General features: G+C 64.1%; 3 protein-coding genes and 1 long non-coding RNA gene across 8 annotated transcripts; 2 read left to right on the forward strand and 2 right to left on the reverse strand.

The window, feature by feature from the left end:
• Nucleotides 1–5,785: 5,785 nt before the first annotated feature.
• On the reverse strand, nucleotides 5,786–8,449 carry LOC116875158. 4 transcript variants are annotated; one of them, XR_004384157.1, is made up of 3 exons: nucleotides 8,404–8,449; nucleotides 6,436–6,527; nucleotides 5,786–5,872 (listed from the first exon to the last, which is right to left on the reverse strand). It is a non-coding gene; the product is annotated as an uncharacterized LOC116875158 (long non-coding RNA). The 4 variants fall into 4 exon arrangements; XR_004384155.1 differs by lacking the exon at nucleotides 8,404–8,449 and adding an exon at nucleotides 8,207–8,254; XR_004384156.1 differs by lacking the exon at nucleotides 8,404–8,449 and adding an exon at nucleotides 7,372–7,405.
• On the forward strand, nucleotides 6,024–8,048 carry LOC116875157 (carbonyl reductase [NADPH] 2-like). The gene is made up of 8 exons (XM_032870351.1): nucleotides 6,024–6,076; nucleotides 6,534–6,631; nucleotides 6,740–6,894; nucleotides 6,989–7,031; nucleotides 7,119–7,218; nucleotides 7,341–7,405; nucleotides 7,683–7,800; nucleotides 7,913–8,048. The coding sequence occupies exons 1-8, from the start codon at nucleotides 6,025–6,027 to the stop codon at nucleotides 8,014–8,016; spliced, it is 735 nt and encodes a 244-aa protein (XP_032726242.1). The 5' UTR covers nucleotide 6,024; the 3' UTR covers nucleotides 8,017–8,048.
• Nucleotides 8,450–10,805: 2,356 nt separating the features above from the next.
• On the forward strand, nucleotides 10,806–12,763 carry LOC116875159 (L-xylulose reductase). The gene is made up of 8 exons (XM_032870352.1): nucleotides 10,806–10,905; nucleotides 11,019–11,116; nucleotides 11,647–11,801; nucleotides 11,895–11,937; nucleotides 12,015–12,114; nucleotides 12,206–12,270; nucleotides 12,373–12,490; nucleotides 12,590–12,763. The coding sequence occupies exons 1-8, from the start codon at nucleotides 10,854–10,856 to the stop codon at nucleotides 12,691–12,693; spliced, it is 735 nt and encodes a 244-aa protein (XP_032726243.1). The 5' UTR covers nucleotides 10,806–10,853; the 3' UTR covers nucleotides 12,694–12,763.
• A 1,960-nt stretch (nucleotides 12,764–14,723) lies between these two features.
• Nucleotides 14,724–17,129, reverse strand: RAC3 (Rac family small GTPase 3). 2 transcript variants are annotated; one of them, XM_032870355.1, is made up of 6 exons: nucleotides 16,989–17,124; nucleotides 16,448–16,519; nucleotides 16,162–16,279; nucleotides 15,955–16,017; nucleotides 15,386–15,545; nucleotides 14,724–15,179 (listed from the first exon to the last, which is right to left on the reverse strand). In XM_032870355.1, exons 1-6 carry the CDS (start codon nucleotides 17,021–17,023, stop codon nucleotides 15,049–15,051), a joined length of 579 nt encoding a protein of 192 aa, XP_032726246.1. In that variant the 5' UTR covers nucleotides 17,024–17,124; the 3' UTR covers nucleotides 14,724–15,048. The 2 variants fall into 2 exon arrangements, with proteins under 2 accessions (XP_032726246.1, XP_032726248.1); XM_032870357.1 differs by having other exon boundaries at nucleotides 15,119–15,179; nucleotides 15,382–15,545; nucleotides 16,989–17,129.
• Between the last annotated feature and the right edge of the window lie 708 nt (nucleotides 17,130–17,837).

Here is a 17,837-nt window from a genome sequence, read left to right on the forward strand (position 1 = left end):
TTACAGCTTTGGCCTGTGGCACAGGAGCTTAGCCAGTGGCAGCCCTGGGGACGTCCCCAGGAGACAACCCTCATCTCAGATACCAGTGGCAAGCTCAGGGGTCCCCAGGGCCATCCTCCCTGCAGACCAGCTGGGTACAAATGCAGGGGACCCCCAGACATCCTCAGTTTCCATAAGTCACTAGAATGATCCACTGGTGTCAAGAAGATGTACTTAGAGTTACAGTTTTGTTACACCAAATGGATATGGAAAATCACCAAAGGGAGAGACAGAGGGTGGCACCTGGGAGGGGCCAACCTCCGACTGTCTCTTCCCGCTGGGGGTCCTGACCTGTGACAACGCCCACAGAATATTGCCAACCAGGGAGGCTTGCCTGAACCCTTGGTGTCCAGGGGCTTGGGGGCTCCATCACCTACTGCCTGTGTGGCCGGCCGACGCCTAGACTCCAGATCCCGCCAGAGGTCAGGCCCTGAGCCCCCAGCGAAGATCACATCCGAGACTACCCTGTGCCCAGGCTCCCAGGAAAGTCTAGACACGCCCGTTGGGCAGGACCCGGCAGGGGCCTGGAGATCCTGTCCCAGGAACAGTGGCAAGGGCTAGGCCCCTGTAGTTAATTTTCCACGACACACAGTCTGCGAGGGCTGGGGTCCGCCACGCAAGCTGGGGCAAGGCGGGTGAGCACCTGTGCCTGGCCCCAGCCTTGGGCGGGGGCTCCATGCACCGGCAGCCTGCCGCAGCATGGGACACACCGTTTTGGGGGCCTGTTTCATGGTCCCTTTCTGGGTGGGTCCCAAGCCCAGAGCACAAGCCGGGCTGTGATGGTTCCACGGGTCGCTCAGGGAGGGGCCAAAGACCTTCCTTTCCGAGACTTCGATGAGCGCGTGCAGGGGCCTGGGCCGCTGCCAGGCACTTGGCAAGTCTTTGCTCCATCGGCCCTGATCTGGGCACGGGAGACCCTTCGCACCCTGCCCTGGGGTGCGGGTGCTCTCACATTGTCGCCTCAGCCGCATCCCTGGGAAGGCCTCCACGGCCTGTTGGAGTGGAGGGCAGCCCCTGGACGGCTGATTCGGGAGACTGAAGACCCCAGAATCTCAGGGCGCCTGGGGGCTCAGCAGGTTGAGCCTCTGCCTTCGGCTCAGGTCATGATCTCAGGGTCCTGGGATCAAGCCCTGCATCGGGCTCTCTGCTCAGCGGGGAGCCTGCTTCCTCCTCTCTCTCTTTGCCTGCCTCTCTGCCTACTTGTGATCTCTGTCTCTCTCTCTCTCTCTCTCTCTGTTAAATAAATAAAATATATATATTAAAAAAAAAAAACCCAAAACCAGAATCTCGGGGGTAGAAAACAAGCCACAATGCAGACATCAGGGCGAGCGTGTGCACTGGCGTGTATGGTGTGCATGTGAGTGTGTGGTGCGTGCTGTGCCTGTGGGGGGTCTGGGGGGCATGCATGAGGCTGTGGGAGGCCCTCAGACTGCCCTGTGTCCTGGCTCCTCAGGGTCTGCCGCCTGTTGGAGCCTCTGCTGGTCGGCCCTCGTGGCCTCTGGGTCCCAGGCTTGGAGAGACTCTGGCAGCAGCTGGGAGCCCACAGCAGGCTGGACCCCGGGTCTCTCTTGGGCCCGGTGGGCCAGACGTGCGTCTCTGCTCCCCAGCAGGCCGCGGCGGGGACGGGGGCTGAGCTGGCTGCTTCTCCTGGTGCTGGAGACACAGGGGAAGGGGCGGCCCCAGCCCAAGGCCTGGTGAGGAAAGTGTCCGAGGTTGTCCTGGAAGGAGCGCGGGGCCTCTGCGGATACAGTCTCCCCCCCACCCCAGTGATGGTGCGAACGGACCCCTCGAGCCCCCCGGGACTATTGTCAAAGCGGCAGCACCAAGTGCTAAAGCAGGACCTGGAACTCGGGGGCGGGACAGACGGGCGCGCCCGCTGCCCCACTAGGTGTCCCAGGAGCCCAGCGTCCGAGGAAGCCTGAGCGCCTCCCGAGCGGCTGGGGTCGTCCTGGCGCTCGGCCCGCGCCCCCACTCTGGCCGCGCTCACCCCGGTCCGGGCAGGCTGGGGGCCGTGCGGAGCCGGAGTTCGGGAAGTGGCGGCGGCCACACTGCGCGCTCTCGCTGATCTGGGGCCGCAGACGCGCCGAGGCGTCTGCGTGGAGCGGCCGCTGAGGGCGTGGGAGCCGGCGGGGGCGACGCAAGGAGCGCGGAGACCGCCGTCCGCGGGGCTCGCCAGGCAGAGCCGGACCCCGGAGGGCAGCAGGGCGGCGGCCGCCGGAGCTTTGCCCCGCGCCCTGGGCCCCTGGCCGCCCGCACCACCTGGAAACGCGGCGGGGCAGGGGGGCGCCTAGGGCGCAGCGAGGCAGGCCCGGCCCGGAGACCCGCCCCCCCCCCCAGCGCGGGGAGCCCGGGGGTGCCCGACTCAGCGCCCCTTGCAGAGCCGACTCCGCCTCGGGCTCCTCTCTGGGGCCAAGCGTGTGGTGGGGGCGGCCGCGGGGCTTCCTGAGCTCAGGGACGGCGCGGGGTCCCGGGGTGCCACCCGTCCCCAAGACCCGCTGGTGGCGCCTGCCACGCGTCGGGGCGGTAGTCAGAAGGTCACCCGGCCGGGCTCTCCCTCCAGCGGGCGAGGCGCCCGGGCGTGGAGAGCCATGAGGTGGACGGTACTTGCGACAAGAGCTGTCGTCCCCCCTCATCGCTTGTGCACGCCGGCCGTTCTGCCCTCCCGCCCGTCGCCGCCCAGAGTGGGTGCCAGCGTGTCTGGGGGACACGCGTCTGGCCGCGCTGTCGGCTGGACTCTGAGTCGCAGGTCACCGCGGGCTCTACTTGGAGGTTTGGTGGCGTGCGCGGTGGCGCTTCAGGCGGGGCGGAGGGACACCGGGGACGTGGGACCCTGGCCCCAGGGGACGGTTTGCCTAAGGTTAGGAGGGCAGATGTGAGGCACAGGGACAGTGCTGTGCCCGATGTGGTCAAAGCTGACACCCTCGATCAAGCTAACACGGCCAGCGGTGAGACAGGTCCGTGCGAGGCAGTGGCCGATGGCGCCCCTCCCTGACGGGGACACGGGGCACCTCACCTCGGAGGAACACCGGGCAAGCCCCAGCTGAGGGACTTTCTAAAAAGGAACTGACCTCCAGGCTCCAGAAATGCCAAGGTCGTAAAGGTCGAGGAAAGACTGAGGAGTGATCTGGAGTGTGAGGGGGATGAGAGCAACGGGCCACCCCTAACCACAGGCGAGCCTGGACTGGACACTTTCCCTACACAGAGCTGACAGGGAGTTTCAGGCGAGAGGAGAGAGTGACTCCAGGCACGGAGCCCAGGACGCTGTGGGGGCAGGTCTCACTGCAAACACGAGAACTGGGTGCCGGAACCTGGGGAGGTGACTCCCGTGCGTGTGACCTTGACTGTAGGGATGGCTTCATGGGGTTTGCCTATGCAAATTGTACAAGTTTAATCTGTGGCGTTCCGTGTTGCTAAAAAGAAAACCACGGGCCCAGGGACATGGGTGGCTCAGTTGGTTGAACATGTGCCTTGGGCTCAGGTCATGATCCCCGGGTCCTGGGATCGAACCCCCCATCAGGCTCCCTGCTCAGCCAGAAGTCTGCTTCTCCCTCTGCCTGCCACTCGCCCTGCTCGTGCTGTCTCTCTGAGGTGAATAAATACATAAAATCTTAAAAAAGAAGCATGGGAAGGAGAGGGGAGCGGGGAGGAGGGGAAGGGAGGAGAGGAGAAAAAAAACACGGGCCCAAACTGTAGTAACTCACGTCAGGGACCCTTGAACCAGTGAAGCTGGGATGGTCCCGGTCAACACTCAGATATGTCTTCCCCCTTCAAGAGCCCCTCGTCTGAAGCAAGGCATCCTTTGCCAATAACTTCCTTTTTCCCAGTCCCTCTCTGCCTTTAGAAACCTCTCCTTTTCTGCCGCTCATGGGAGCTCCTCTCTACCTCTAGATGGGAAGATCCCTGCCCAAAATGGATTGAAAAAGCCGATTGGATCTTTAGAATTTACTCAGTGGAATGTTTGCTGGCAGGGCCCGTCAATTATACCTCGATGAAGCCACTCTTTTTAAAAAGACCAGCACTGGGGTAATTTGTAGGACCTGAGTGGGAGCTGAGCACACACGGGGGACTCGTGGTGCTAGTCTCGGGGCTAGCACGTGTGCATGCATGTGTGCATGTGGGATAACGTCTGTGTTTGAAGGAAGCAGACCAGAAGCTACTTGGGGGTGATGGGATGCTCGTTTTACTCTCAAATGGCGCAGGGGGAGAAAAGCTTTCGCAGCCTTGCAATCCCGAATTATTTAAAAATAAACAATACCTGTAGCATTTGAACTGTGTCTGGAATGTGCTGGCGGCCTTGGAGGGACAGAACGCACGGTGTGGGGTTCCAGTTGGGGGTGTGGGTTAACAGAAGCAGGGAGGTGCTTTTAACCTGTGCGTGTTTGGGGAACACTCCCCAGAAGGCCTTCTGGGAGCAGAGCAGGCAAGGGCGGGTGGGGACTGGGGGCCGTCCTGCAGGCCAGGGCTCTGGGAGGGGTGGAGTCTGTGCCCTCCATCCTGGGGATCCTGGATGAGACCTGCGGGTCCCACAGTAGACGACGGCTCACCCCTGCGCTGCACAAACGTGCTTCCCAGGCACTGCTCCAACCCGCATTTTGAAGGCCTCGCTGTGCACGGGATCGACTGTTCCTCCCCCATAGCCGGCACCCGGCATCCCTCATGGGAAGGGATTTCTAACAAGCGGCTGGGTAGAAAGCCAGACTGTGTGTGCTGTGTCATGCCCAGGGCAATGATTTCCTCCACTGGACTGCCTGATGACTGACAAGGTCAAGGACGTGTGGCAGAGGGCAAGCCCACCGGGGCCCCAGGGAGCAGAGGTCTCAGAGAGGCCGGATGCGCTTTAGGACAGGAGCCTCTCTTCCTGGGACCACACCTGGGGTCCGGCCAGGCCCGGGTGAGGGAGAGGCAGCAAGGGCCCGCCTGTGTGTCAGGGTCACACCTGGAGGGGCCTGGTGAAGGTGTCATGGCCCTGCCCTGAACTCCGGACCTCTGGACAGTAGCTTTGGTCCTGTGAGGCCTATGGCACAGGACTGGAAGACGCTTGGGACAGGCCCTTGGACTCAGCCCCAGAAGTGGAATGGCCATCAGAATCCACAGGGATCGGGGCGCCTGGGTGGCTCAGTGGGTTAAAGCCTCTGCCTTTGGCTCAGGTCATGATCTCAGGGTCCTGGGATGGAGCCCCGCATCGGGCTCCCTGCTCAGCGGGGAGCCTGCTTCCCCCTCGCCCTCTGGCTGCCTCTCTGCCTACTGTGATCTCTCTCTGTCCAAAGAAAAAAAAAGAAGACACGGGGATCGGTGCCACGAAGGAGAAGCCCACAGCAAGTCCTTTGGCACCGGGAAGAGTCTGCCAATTTGTGCTGAGATGAAATTCTAAAAGGGGGAGGGAGGGGAACAAAAAGAAAACAGCTGGGGAAGGAGAGGACCAACCCCCAACTCCCAGAGCCACACCTGAGAGGGAAGAGGGGACACCTCAGGGCGGCCACACCTGTGGACAGGGCTGAGCACTGTGCTCGGAGGCCCGAGGGGCAGGAGTCCTGGCTGACCAGGGATGCGTGAGGAAGACTCTGGAGCTACAGCGGCCCCCAGAAAGGGGCCATGGTGGAGTAGGGTCAGCAGGGCGGGAGACCAGCCCCAAGCCCAGTATGCCTGCACTACCGTGCAGCGATGCCGGCCCCAGGGCTCGCGGGGGTCAGCTCCGGGCCATCTTCCCCCAGCCGGCCAAGAAGGGCATGCCCCCGGTCCACGGTTGTTTTTTTTTTTAATTTCCTTTTTCAAAACTCAGGGTGGGGCATTTGGCCAGCACCTTCAGGTTGTGTGTCAGGAGGGCAGCAGATCCCTGTGAACAAGGAAACAGAAGCTGCCGTGGTGCCCCGCCCCTGCCCCGTGCCCCCAACCTCCCTTCCTGGACACCCCCAGAACGGCCCGCCCCGGGCCTTTAAAACCTCCGTGCCCTCCTCTCCCACTGGACAGAGGCTCAGAGACAGTACCATGTGGCTGAACTTCAGCGGCAGGCGGGCCCTGGTGACCGGGGCAGGGAAAGGTGGGTGTGAGCAGGGCGGGTAAGGGTGTCGGAGGGGCCGAGCCAGAGAGGAAGGTGGGGCGCAAGGCCTCCCAGGTTTGTGTTGGGGTCTGAGTCCCTCCATGCCTGTCACGGACCAACCCGCCAGCAATCATCCCCTCACTGCCGCCCCGACAGCCCCTGGACCTGAGAGCCCGGCAGGCTGCCCTGGGATAGGAAGGCAAGACCATTGCCCCAGATGGTGGCCCTCAAGCTCAGAGATCCAGCCAGGGCCTCTTCCATGGGTCTGGTGGGCAGGAGCTCCTCGGGGGCCTCCCTCAGCAGGAGCCAGGCTCAGACCTGGTACCACGTCCCCCTGGTGCCCACTCTCTGCCCAGCACCTTCTCATTCCCTTTTCCGAGCAGAGGGGGCTGCAGCCTCGGTCCTCAGGCTTGACCCAGATGTCCTGGGCCATCTCCTCACCAGTGTACCCCTGCAGGGATCGGGAGAGACACTGTGAAGGCCCTGCACGCGCTGGGCACCGCAGTGATCGCCGTGAGCCGCACCAACATGGACCTGGTGAGCCTCTCCGAGCAGGTGAGGCACGCACCCCCGCCGTGGCCCGAGCCTGCCCCCCACGCCCTCCGGGTGCCTCCGGAGCCTGCCGTACTACCTCCTTGATCGCTGACCAATGCTTCTCCACAGTGCCCTGGGATAGAGACCGTGTGTGTGGACCTGGGTGACTGGGAGGCCACGGAGCGGGCACTGGGCAACGTGGGCCCCGTGGACCTGCTGGTGAACAACGCTGCCACGCTGCTGACGCAGCCCTTCCTGGAGGTCACCAAAGACGTCTTCGACAGGTGGGGAGTAGGAGAGCAGGTAGACTGGGGAGGGGCTGCTGGGGACGTGGGGCAGGTGTGGCCACGGACCATCTGACTCTCTGCCCTCCCCCAGGACCTTCAACGTGAACCTGCGCTCTGTGGTCCAGGTGTCCCAGGTGAGCCAGAGGGAGGACAAGGCCCAGCAATGACAAGGCCCAGGTGGAAGTGTCCTGGGGTCAGGCTGCCTCTTTCCTGGCTTCTAGATCGTGGCCCGGGGCATGATCCAACGAGGAGTGCCCGGCTCCATTGTCAATGTGTCCAGCATGGTGGCCCACGTCACCTTCCCAAACCTAGCTGTCTACAGTGAGTCCCTCTGCCCAGCCTGTACCCCCCCTTTCCAGGCAGACGCTGGGCTCTGGGGCTTAGCCTCTGTGCAAAGGAGGAGGAATCCCTAATGGGTCCTCAGGGCTGTCTGCCCTCCACAGGCTCCACCAAGGGCGCAATGACGGCACTCACCAAAGTCATGGCTGCAGAACTGGGGCCATACAAGGTGGGCATGGGAGGGGGTACCTGGGGAACAGGGGTCGGGGAGTCACAGAAGGTCGGGACTTGGTAGGTGCTGGGGAGCAGGACTTCGGGATGGCAATGGCAATGGGCAGCAGAGGGCATGGGAGAGGCCTGAGGCCTACCCAAGGCTCTGGGCAGTGGGGTCAGCGATGGACTGAACGCAGAGAGCAAGTTCTGCAGGTGTGGGGGGAGGTGCCCAGGGGCTGTGGGGGCGGGGCTCATCTACCTGCTGAGGCCTGCTTGGACCCCCCGGGGGCTAGATTCGGGTAAACTCTGTGAACCCCACGGTGGTGCCGACGGCCATGAGCCAGAGAGTCCTGACGGACCCCGACTTTGCCCGGAAGCTGAAGGAGCGGCACCCGCTGCGGAAGTTTGCAGGTCAGCGGGGCTGTGGGGAGCGACCAGCGAGGTGCGGCCGGGGCGGCCGGGACGGCCCGGGCGCGCCGCGCTGACCCCGCCTGCCCCCACTGCCCCGCGCCGTTCCCCGCAGAGATGGAGGACGTGGTCAACAGCATCCTCTTCCTGCTCAGCGACCGCAGCGCTTCCACCAGCGGCTCGGGCATCCTCGTGGACGCCGGGTACCTAGCCTCCTAGAGCGCGCGGCGCGGGCGCCCTCCCGCCAGGCCCCGCCCGGACACGCCCGCACGCCCGAGGCCCCGCCCGCACGCCCGAGGCCCCGCCCCCGCGCCCGCACGCCCGAGGCCCCGCCCCGCCCCCGCCTGCGCGCCCGAGGCGCCCTCAACCCTCCCGCCCCACCAGCCCCTCTCCGGTCCAGACTCCGCACCTGGCCACGCTCCCCGTCCGCACCCGCGCCGCCTGGAAACCCGCCCCGGCCGCCCCCGCCCACTGTGTCCGCTGTGCTGGTTGGATTTGCCTAAACAAACGGAGGCCATTCTCCTGGGTCCAGTGCGCGCCAGGGTTTCGGAGCGGCAGCCGCGAGGCTGGGAGGAGAGGATCAGGGAGGGAGGGCACACATCTCACCTTCCGTGAAGTGAAGGGGCACATCCGAGAGCCAGCCGGGCTCCACCGCTGGCCCTGCCTTGTGGCTGAAGGGCACCAATTGCTCACACAGAGGAGATTCTTGCTGTCCAGGCCCATCCCCCCAAACACCCAATCGGCCCTGGGCGAGGCCAAAGTCCAGAGGGCACAGGGCAGCCTACAGCCCCTTCCCTCCCGGGGAGGCTCTGGCCCGCCCTTCAGCCCCGCCCCACTGCTGCGACCACCGCGGGTCAGAGAGGTCGGGTGGGGGATCTGGACCGGATGTAGACCCTCCCTCCGGGAGGTGGGACAGAGCGCTCAGGCCCGTTGGGGTGGGGGTGGGGTGCTGGACCAGTGGAGTTTATCCAGCCCAAAGGAATCCAACTCCACCTCCAGGCCCACCTCCCCTCGAAAGACCCCTCCGTGGAAGGAGGCCTGAGCTGGGCAAGGGTCCGAAGCTGCTGCCCTGCCTTCTGTCTCTGGCCGGAGTCCAGGCAAGGAGCTCTGCACACCCTGCCAGGTTCCCCCACGCTCACCAGAGTCAAGTCCCTGTAAGGGCCTGTTTAGCCAGAGCGATTCCATCTTGGATTAAACAGTCATTTTGTTGTTTATGCAGTAAAACTTAACTGACCCTGCCCCACCCCCCACCCCACCCCCCCGCCAGGGGACTTACTTAAAAGCAAGCCCAGGAAACCAGTCCCAGGTGACAAAGCCCAAATACAAGGGTGGGTCAGGCCGGGTGGAGGTATCCAATCAGTGGGGGCGCATACTGTCTCCCTAGCTACCAAGGAGTATGGGCCCCACCTTTGCGTGCTTTTTGGGCAACAATTCTGACCAAGGTGATAGGCTAGTTCAAATATCTACTAGGGTAAATTATAATTCAATTGGTCACTTATGTGTGACCTAACAGGACTGTGCAGCTTTCTCTGTGTGTTACAATTTCACTGGCCACCTGTGCGTGGCCAGGCCCAACCACATGGCCTTTGCTCTGAAAAGCTAGTCTGTAAGGCAGAGAGAGGTCGCCTCTTTCCAAGGGACGGCCCTGACCGGTCAGTTCGATTCTCGATGCTTGGCACGAAATAAAGCTTTGCTTGACCTTCGCTTTGTATCAGTCTCGCTCCTTTAATCACAGACCCATTGGTGGGGGACCTTTCAGTGCCCACCGAACACCTGGGGGGTGATGAGGCCTAAGGGGGTGGACTCAGCTGGACTGGAAGTCTCCAACCCTGAGCAAGGATGCAAGGGAGGAGGGGCTGGGTGGGGTCCTGCAGGCAATGGTCCCACAGGGCTGGGAGTGGGGGTAGGGAGAGCTGAGGGCATTTCCAGCCCACCTGCAGGGCCTCCCACAGCAAGGTTGGTGCCAGAGTTGGCTCACTGACGGTCACGGGACAGGTTAGAGGATTTAGACAGCATTCTGGGGGCAAAGGAAAGCCACAGAAGGGATCTAAATAGATGTACCTCTCAGGAAGGACTTTCAGATGGGGGCCACTCTTCCCTTGGCCTCTGGCGGGGAGGCCAGGGTTTGTGGGGCACCAGGGGTGGGGACCTCAGGGCTTGGCGGTGAGGACTCACTTGGCCATTCTCTGGGGGCTTCTCAGATGTGTGCCACGGGCTGCCCCACTACCCTCTCCTCCAACCTGTCCACTTGGGCCCAAAGCCCCAGTGACCCAGAGGCCCTGCAACCACCCCACTTTGGGCCATAGAAGGTACTCCAGGCAGTTCTAGCTTTTTTGCCATAACCCGCTAAACGAATCAGCTTTTATGGGGGAGACAGTGCACCGGTATGCATCTTACAAGTATCTGTATGCATGTGGGCTCACAGACGTATCTGTGAATGACCCCAAAGCCTCTAGAAGCAATGCTTGCCCTTGCTGGCCACCGTGCACCTCGATGACCCCAATCCTAGCTCTTCTTCTCCGGCCCAAGTTTTGGTAAGTGCTGGTGGTGGCAGGTGAGTGGTCCTGGATGACTTTGGGGTCCCTTCAAGGTCAACGCGGATCTTGTTGGCTTCTTCAGGCTCAGTTGTGCAAACGCTCCCTCGGGCACTCCAGGGAGCCCTCCCGAGCCGCTCCCGGCCGGGGCTGGGGAGGAGGCGCGCAATCGTTCCCACCGAACTCATTTGCAGGAACCAAACGAGAAGCGCCAGCTCCGCGCTCTCCCCTTCGCACGTAGCTGCAGTTCTTCCCGGCATGAAGGACCACGTCTGCGCTCCAGTAACCAGCCGGGCCGGGGACACGCTCGCGGACGCTGCGAAGCCGACTCACGCGGGGCGGACCCGCCGCTCCTGCCGCGCGGCCTCCCTTTCCCGAGTCTCCCCACTGGTGGGGGCGGGGTATGTTAATGTCCCCGCCCCCAGCCCGGACGCAGGCCTGTGATTGGCCGCCCCGCGCCCCGCCCCGTGCCCGCCCACCTGCTGAGTTGCGGCCGCAGGGCGCTGGGACCAAACGCTAACCATGGAGCTGGGCCTCGCGGGCCGCCGGGCGCTCGTCACAGGGGCGGGCAAAGGTGGACCTGCGGGGCGGCCGGGGTTGGGGGGCGCGGACGGCCGGAGTCCGGGGGCGGCGGGCGGCGGGGGCGCGGTGCCGGGGGTGCGCCACGCTGAGCCGCGCTCCCCACAGGCATCGGGCGCGCCACTGTCCAGGCGCTGCACGCGGCGGGTGTGCGGGTGGTGGCCGTGAGCCGGACCCGGGCCGACTTGGACAGCCTGGTCCGCAAGGTAGGCGCCGCCTAGTCCCCGCCCAGCGGGCCGCGGGAGGCGGGCGGGGCGGCGGGGAAGTCGGGCCCGGACGCGCAGGCGCCTGGCGCTGGGGCTGACTAGGGACCCTCCGCAAGCCCTCCCGGGGCGCTCGACCTCCATTGGCCACCCGGCGTCCGGAAGAACGGCGACACCCGCTGGGCTTGGAAGGAGGCCGAAGTGGCTGCTTTGCCATTTCTCAGGCTTTTTTCTCAGGCTTTGCAGGCCCGGCGCCTGAGCCACCGGGGTGCAGGAAATGGACTGGCCAGAGCCGGGCCAGCCTCCAGGTCCCTAAGCCCTGAAATGTCTGGGGGCCCAGGGGCCGTGTTAGCTCCTCTGTCGCCTCCTTCAGCAGGCTGGGGTTCTGAACCCCAAGAAGGGAGCTGGATCCTCTGAGACCTCCAATCTCTCCCTATGTCTGTCTGAAAGTTCTCTTGTGGCAGAGGCCCAGCTGTGCCCCTCCTTGGGCATGGAGCCTCTGGTAGCTGTGTCCCCCACCCCCACACACACAGTGCCCCGGGGTGGAACCCGTGTGTGTGGACCTGAGTGACTGGGAGGCCACAGAGCGGGCACTGGGCAGCCTGGGGCCCGTGGACCTGCTGGTGAACAACGCTGGCGTGGCACTGCTGCAGCCCTTCCTGGAGGTCACCAAGGAGGCGTGTGACACGTGAGCTGGCCAGGGTGGAGGAACCCTAGGGCAAGGGCTGCCCCTGCAGCAGCAGCCCCAGTCTCTGACAAGGGTCTCTCCACCCGCCTCCAGGTCCTTCAACGTGAACCTACGGGCTGTCATCCAAGTGTCCCAGGTGAGCTGCCTTCAGAGCAGGAGCGGGAATGGTGGGTGACTAGTTCACTCTACCTCACGCTACCTCTGCAATTCCAGATCGTGGCCAGGGACTTAATAGCTAGGGGAGCCCCAGGGTCCATCGTGAACATCTCCAGCCAGGCCTCACAGCGTGCAATAAATAACCATAGCGTCTACTGTGAGTGATCCCCCGGCTGCACCCCAGCCCCGACCCCGGTGACCCCCAAGCCTGCAGCCAGCTCAGGCTCAAGGCACGCCTTACATCACAGGCTCCACCAAGGGCGCCATGGACATGCTGACCAAGGCGATGGCCCTGGAGCTCGGGCCACACAAGGTGAGCCCTGCTGGGATGCCTCCCATCACCCAGCTCCCACCCCCCCGTCCCGGCCCTGGGCACCTAGCCTGCCTTGCTGACCTCCTGCCTATCCTGGTGTAGATCCGCGTGAACGCGGTGAACCCCACGGTGGTGATGACCCCCATGGGCCAGGCCAATTGGAGCAACCCCCAGAAGGCCAAGACCATGCTGGATCGAATCCCACTTGGCAAGTTTGCTGGTGAGTCAGGCAGGAGCCCTCGTACCTGCCTCGATGAGGCATGGGAGGGAAGGATGAAGGTCAGCCTCCGTTGGTTATGCCCTGACTTCCACTCTGCAGAGGTGGAGAACGTGGTGGACGCCATCCTTTTCCTGCTGAGTGACCGGAGCGGCATGACCACGGGTTCCGCTGTGCCGGTGGACGGGGGCTTCCTGGCTTCCTGAGTCTCTGACACGCCCTGGCCCCATGCTGAGTGCACTGCTGTCCCCCCATCTCTCCAATAAACACGATTCTTCTGCCTAACCTGCACACTGATTTCTAAGCTGCTGGCAAGCGGCCAGAGATGCAGAGCCCAGTGCCGTGTGTGGGAATGAGTCCCAGGTACGCAGGTGCCATTCAGCTTAGACCCCAGGCCAGGGGGCAGGCTGGCTCCCATGCCCAAGATTTTCAGATCCGGCCGGGTCCCTGGCAGGGCCTGGGAGGTAGGACCTTCCAGGCCAGCTCCTAAGCTTGGTGACGCATTTGACCAGGAATGGCCTTCGGCCCTGTCCAGAGGCCGTCGGGGTAGAAGCAGTGGAGTTCTTACCAACCAACTCTGCGGGCGTAACCCTGACGTAAGTGTTGTTGGTAAGGTAAGGAGTTAGCGGAAAGGGAGGCAAGAGAGGTGGGCGTTGGAGCTTCGATGATCTGCCGGTGAGCTGAAAGGCTTCTTTGCTGAATCAGGTGAGTTTTCAAATGCGGGAAGAACATTCTCTCACCTTCTTGAGTTCTTCACAAAGCACCGAGTGCACGAGACACGGCACCTGTGAGTTTTATCTGCATTTGTGTGTTGTTGCTTTAAGCCTACACGACGAATAGCCAATCAAGTCCTGTGGCAGAACTCTCCGTTCCCACGGCCTAAAGACTCCCACACTTGATACCATTGAGGGCAGAGTTGGGGAGAGATGCACGGTCTCCCACCTTTTTTTTTTTTTTTTTTTTTTTAGTCATTTATTTTTAGAGAGACAGAGCGTGAAAGCAGGGACAGGGGAGAGGGAGAGAGAGAACCTCAAGCAGACTTCCTGCCGAGCGTGGAGCTCACGGCACTGGGCTGGACGCGGGGCTCGAGGTCCCGAGTAGAGCCGAAACCGAGTCAGAAGACGAGCCGCCTGAGCTGCCCACGGGCTCCGAGCTCCCCAACCTTTACGTGGCACCCTTGCTACACAGACACATTGGGCGTAGATAACCCCAAACATAGGTGATAGCCCCGTGTACAAGAACAATTAGGGGTCTTTGGACTGTTTGTTTGTTTTTTTAATGTATTTATTTGACAGAGATCACAAGCAGGCAGAGAGGCAGAGAGAGAGGGGGAAGCAGGCTCCCTGCTGAGCAGAGAGCCCGATGCAGGGCTAGATCCCAGGACCCTGAGATCATGACCTGAGCCGAAGGCAGAGGCTTAACCCACTGAGCCCCCAGGCACCCCAAGTTTACACAGTTACTAAAGGCTCTTGAACAACTGGCTAGCACATTCCCCAAAATCTCGCAGCTGGCGCGCCTGTTGTGCAGCACACGGGGGAGCAGGGCTTTCTAATCACGGGTCTGCCTGGAGCGCGCCCTGCGGCCTCAGGGGTGAAGTCCAAGCTCCTGGACTGCGGGGCCCTCCCAGGCTGACGGCAGCCTCACCTCCCACTGTCTCTGGCTTCAGCAATGACAGACTGGCCCCTTGCTGCTCCCTCCTCTCCTCTTCTCTCCCTTCTCTCTATATCGGCTGCCTTTCCTCCTGACTTCTTCTCTTCCAGCCCTGGTGGGTGGCGGGGAGCCAGGGGGAGGCTACCAGCTGCCAGCACAGTCCCGCCAGGGGCTCCGTAGGGCTCGGTGGGCCCTGACTACAGGCTGTCCTCTCACCACACCTGGGAGCCGGCTGACTGGAGCCCACCTCAGCCCCCACCCCCGGGGTGTGCCCCTCTCGGAGGCCTCAGGTCAGGACAACGGGGGCTTTCTTCACCCCAAAGGGGCTACGTGCCCTTACACCTGCTTTGGTCTGGGTCCCATCGTTTGGGGACTGACACAGCTGAGCAAAGCTGTGTCAGCTGCGGTCTTTTTCTCCTGTTGCCCAGCGTGTAGGGTCAAGTTCACTCCACTCTCTATGGGGGAGGTTAGGGACAAAGCACCCCAGGCCAGAGAGAAGGGTACCCAGACAGCCGAGAGATGGTGGAGAACGTTTATTGTATAAAAGAAGTAAGGGCCACCCAATCCTGGGGTGCTCGAACAGGACCCCCCCACCTCCCCCCATCAGGAAGCCCATCCTGGGGCTGCCCTGGACCCGCCCCTGCAGCCTGAGGGAGACCCTGCTCCCTTCCAGCCTCCCGTGGGGTCCAGGTACAGTTGGAGCTGTAACCCCAGAGAGAGGAGACAGAGCAGACAGGACCCCACTGCCCCAGCCCTGTCCCCAGGAGCGGTGGCCTCGTCCCCATGCTTCTTCCCCCTCCCCACCCACACCACTCCCCCACAGCAGACTCAAGGACACCAGACATGTCAACACGACAGCAAACCAGGGCTGGGCGGGGCTGCCCCTCCCGAAGCAGCCTCTAGAAGACCCTCTAGAAGACCGTGCACTTCTTCCCCGGCTTTTTCACAGGCGGCGGGCAGAGCACAGCCCGGATGGCCTCGTCAAACACCGTCTTCAGGCCCCGCTGAGTGAGGGCTGAGCACTCCAGGTACTTGACAGAGCCTGAGGGCAGTCGGGGTGGGGGGGATGCTGAGGAGGGGAGTCAGTGCAGGGGGGGGGGGAGCACAGCAAGGGAGGGGGGCAGCGCGGCTGGGAGGGGGAATGCAAGGAGGGGGAGGAGGGGGTCAGCACTGGTGGGGGGCCCTCCAGAGCCTGCCTCTGCCCCTTCTCTCCTGCCCTCACCTGAGGGCCCCGCAGTGCCCACTCACCGATCTCGCGGGCCATGGCCAGGCCCTGGGGGTAGGTGATCGGTGCCAACTTCTTGTCCCGCAGACGCTCAATGGTGTCCTTGTCATCACGGAGGTCCAGCTTGGTGCCCACCAGGAGGATGGGCGTGTGGGGGCAGTGGTGTCGCACTTCTGGGTACCACTGTGGGGATGGAGGCTCTGACCCTGACACCCAGGGGTTCCCCCACAGCTATGCCTGCAGGAGACCATGGCTCCCAGGGGTGCCTTCATCTCAGTCCCTGGACCCACACTGAACCCTTCCTACTTCAGGAAGTGGCCGTGGGCTTGGTGGGGAAATGACCAAGGACAAAAATGCTACCTGGAAGTTTGAAGGGCCTATCAGCTCTCCCTGCCACCTCTATCCCACCTCTGCCCCTCTGTCCCTACCCCCCCCCCCCCGTCACCTTCAGACCCAAAGAAAACAGGGATCTCCTCTGCCTCCAAAGGACAAATGACCTGAGGTCTTCAGGTAAGAGGCCCCACCCGGCCAGGGAAAGCCCTCGGGACCAGCCGCTCTCCCCCAGACATGCCCTCCAAGGGCAATGCCCTACCTTGGCTCGGACATTCTCAAAGGACGCCGGGCTCACCAGAGAGAAACAGATCAGAAAGACATCCTTGGGAGAAAGGGAGAGGGGGGCACGGGTGGGAGCGGTCAAGGACCTCCAAAGGGCCCCTGCTCCCTGCACACTCACACAGGAGGACCTCCAGGGCCCCGCCCAAGCCACCCAGCTCCTGCGGCTGGCCTTGTTGTCACCTACAGTTTGGGGATAGGACAATGGCCTCAGCCGGTCGTAGTCCTCCTGCCCGGCAGTGTCCCATAGCCCCAGGTTGACCGGCTTCCCGTCCACCATCACATTGGCGGAGTAGTTGTCGAAACTGCCGGGCAGAGCACGATGGTCAGCCCAGGTCCAGGGCTCGCAGGCTGCCCGGACCCCGAGCTTTGGCGGCACCCTCGCCCCACCCCACAAGCCGAGACCACCCCCCTCCGCCCTGCCAGGGGAGCCCGGCGCCAGCCGGCCCAGACCCGCCCCCCGGAGTGCTCACACGGTGGGGATGTACTCTCCCGGGAAGGCGTTGGTCGTGTAGCTGATGAGCAGGCAGGTCTTCCCCACGGCGCTGCGGACACAGGGCGAGCCCACGTTGCTCCGGCCGAGCCTCCAGCCCTCTGCCAGCCAGGGCCGCCCCCTCTCCCGAACCGCAGGCGGAGACCTCCAGCGGGTAGGGCGGGGCGAGCCGGCCCGGAGGCGCCCCCGGCACCCCGGGAGGGTGGGACCGGAGCGGGGCTCAGTGCAGGTGAGAGGCCCGGCCCCACCCACCCGGAGGCCAGGCGGCGGCCCCGGGGCAGCATCAGGTGGGCCCCGGGTGCAGGCCCGCGCCCCGCGGCCAGCCGGGACCCCGCCCCGGCGCGCCCTCCCGCTCCTGCCCGGCCCCGGGGCGCGCGCGGTAAGGGCGTCGGCGGGAGGGTGTTGGGGAGAGCCGCCCCGCCCGGGCCGAGCCGGTACCCGCCCCGGAGCCGTGCGTTAACCCCCGCCGCGTCCCAGGGGCCGCCCCCGCCCGGCCCGCGGCCTCCGCGCCGCGCACTCACCCGTCGCCGACCACCACGCACTTGATGGCCTGCATGGGCGCGGGCCGGGCGGGCGCGGCCGCGAGCCGAGCTGCGGAGAAATGCCCCGCGCCGCAGCGGCCGCGGACCCGAGCCGAGCGCCGAGCCGAGCGGCCGGAGACAGCCGAGCGCCGCCGAGCGCCGGGCGCGGAGACAGCCGAGCGCGGCCGGCGGGGGGCGCGGGGGGCGCGGGCCCGCCCCGAACCCGGCCCTCGCGGTTCCGGGAGAACTCCGCCGAGGGGTGGGGATGTGGCGAACCCCGGCCAGTACCCCAAGCCCGGGCGGGCTCCCCAGCGCCCCGGGATCCCTGCCGCGCGCCGAGGGGGGAGGGGGCAGCGCGGGCAGGGCCCTCCAGCCCCCACCAGGCTGAGCTGGGGCGGTCTGTGTGCCTGCGGCCCCTGCCGGGGAGGGCATGCCCAGGGCCGGCTCTGCCGGAGGGTCTGAGACCCACCCACGCTCTGGCCAGGAGACTGCAGGTGCCAGCGCTGCCCTGTCCCTCCACCGCCCCCCCGCCTCCGTGGGCAGGAGGGAAAGGCCACCCAGATGCACCCTGAGGGTCTTCCTTCCAGAGCTGGGGCAGAGGGTGCCCGGGGCATCGGCGCACAAACGTGGGAAAAGGTACCAGCCCAGAATGTATCACAAATTGCAAAAGTTCTGTATTTCAAGAGACCCAGCGGACGGGGCAGCCGCTGTGCATGGTCAGTTGTGAAAGGAGCCTGTGTGGACACGTTTCGCGGGCTGACCGCCAGCGAGAAGGGGCTGCCGTGGAGCAGGGGCGGCTCTTCCGGGTTTTCTTCCCCCATGCGTGCTTCATGTTCCCGGGGACTGGAG

The sequence above is a fragment of the Lontra canadensis genome, unplaced genomic scaffold (assembly GCF_010015895.1).
Source record: "Lontra canadensis isolate GAN:19392208 unplaced genomic scaffold, GSC_riverotter_1.0 scaffold41, whole genome shotgun sequence".
Classification (NCBI taxonomy): Eukaryota; Metazoa; Chordata; class Mammalia; order Carnivora; family Mustelidae; genus Lontra; species Lontra canadensis.

Coding starts and splice junctions, on each gene's coding strand:
- LOC116875157 (XM_032870351.1), top strand. CDS start 6,025: ATGTGGCTGAACTTCAGCGGCAGGCGGGCCCTGGTGACCGGGGCAGGG. Junction 6,895..6,988: donor ACCAAAGACGTCTTCGACAG/GTGGGGAGTAGG, acceptor GCCCTCCCCCAG/GACCTTCAACGTGAACCTGC. Junction 7,801..7,912: donor CCCGCTGCGGAAGTTTGCAG/GTCAGCGGGGCT, acceptor CGTTCCCCGCAG/AGATGGAGGACGTGGTCAAC.
- LOC116875159 (XM_032870352.1), top strand. CDS start 10,854: ATGGAGCTGGGCCTCGCGGGCCGCCGGGCGCTCGTCACAGGGGCGGGC. Junction 10,906..11,018: donor CGTCACAGGGGCGGGCAAAG/GTGGACCTGCGG, acceptor CGCTCCCCACAG/GCATCGGGCGCGCCACTGTC. Junction 11,802..11,894: donor ACCAAGGAGGCGTGTGACAC/GTGAGCTGGCCA, acceptor ACCCGCCTCCAG/GTCCTTCAACGTGAACCTAC.
- RAC3 (XM_032870355.1), bottom strand. CDS start 17,023: ATGCAGGCCATCAAGTGCGTGGTGGTCGGCGACGG. Junction 16,520..16,988: donor TGCGTGGTGGTCGGCGACGG/GTGAGTGCGCGG, acceptor CTGTGTCCGCAG/CGCCGTGGGGAAGACCTGCC. Junction 15,180..15,385: donor GGCCATGGCCCGCGAGATCG/GTGAGTGGGCAC, acceptor GACTGCCCTCAG/GCTCTGTCAAGTACCTGGAG.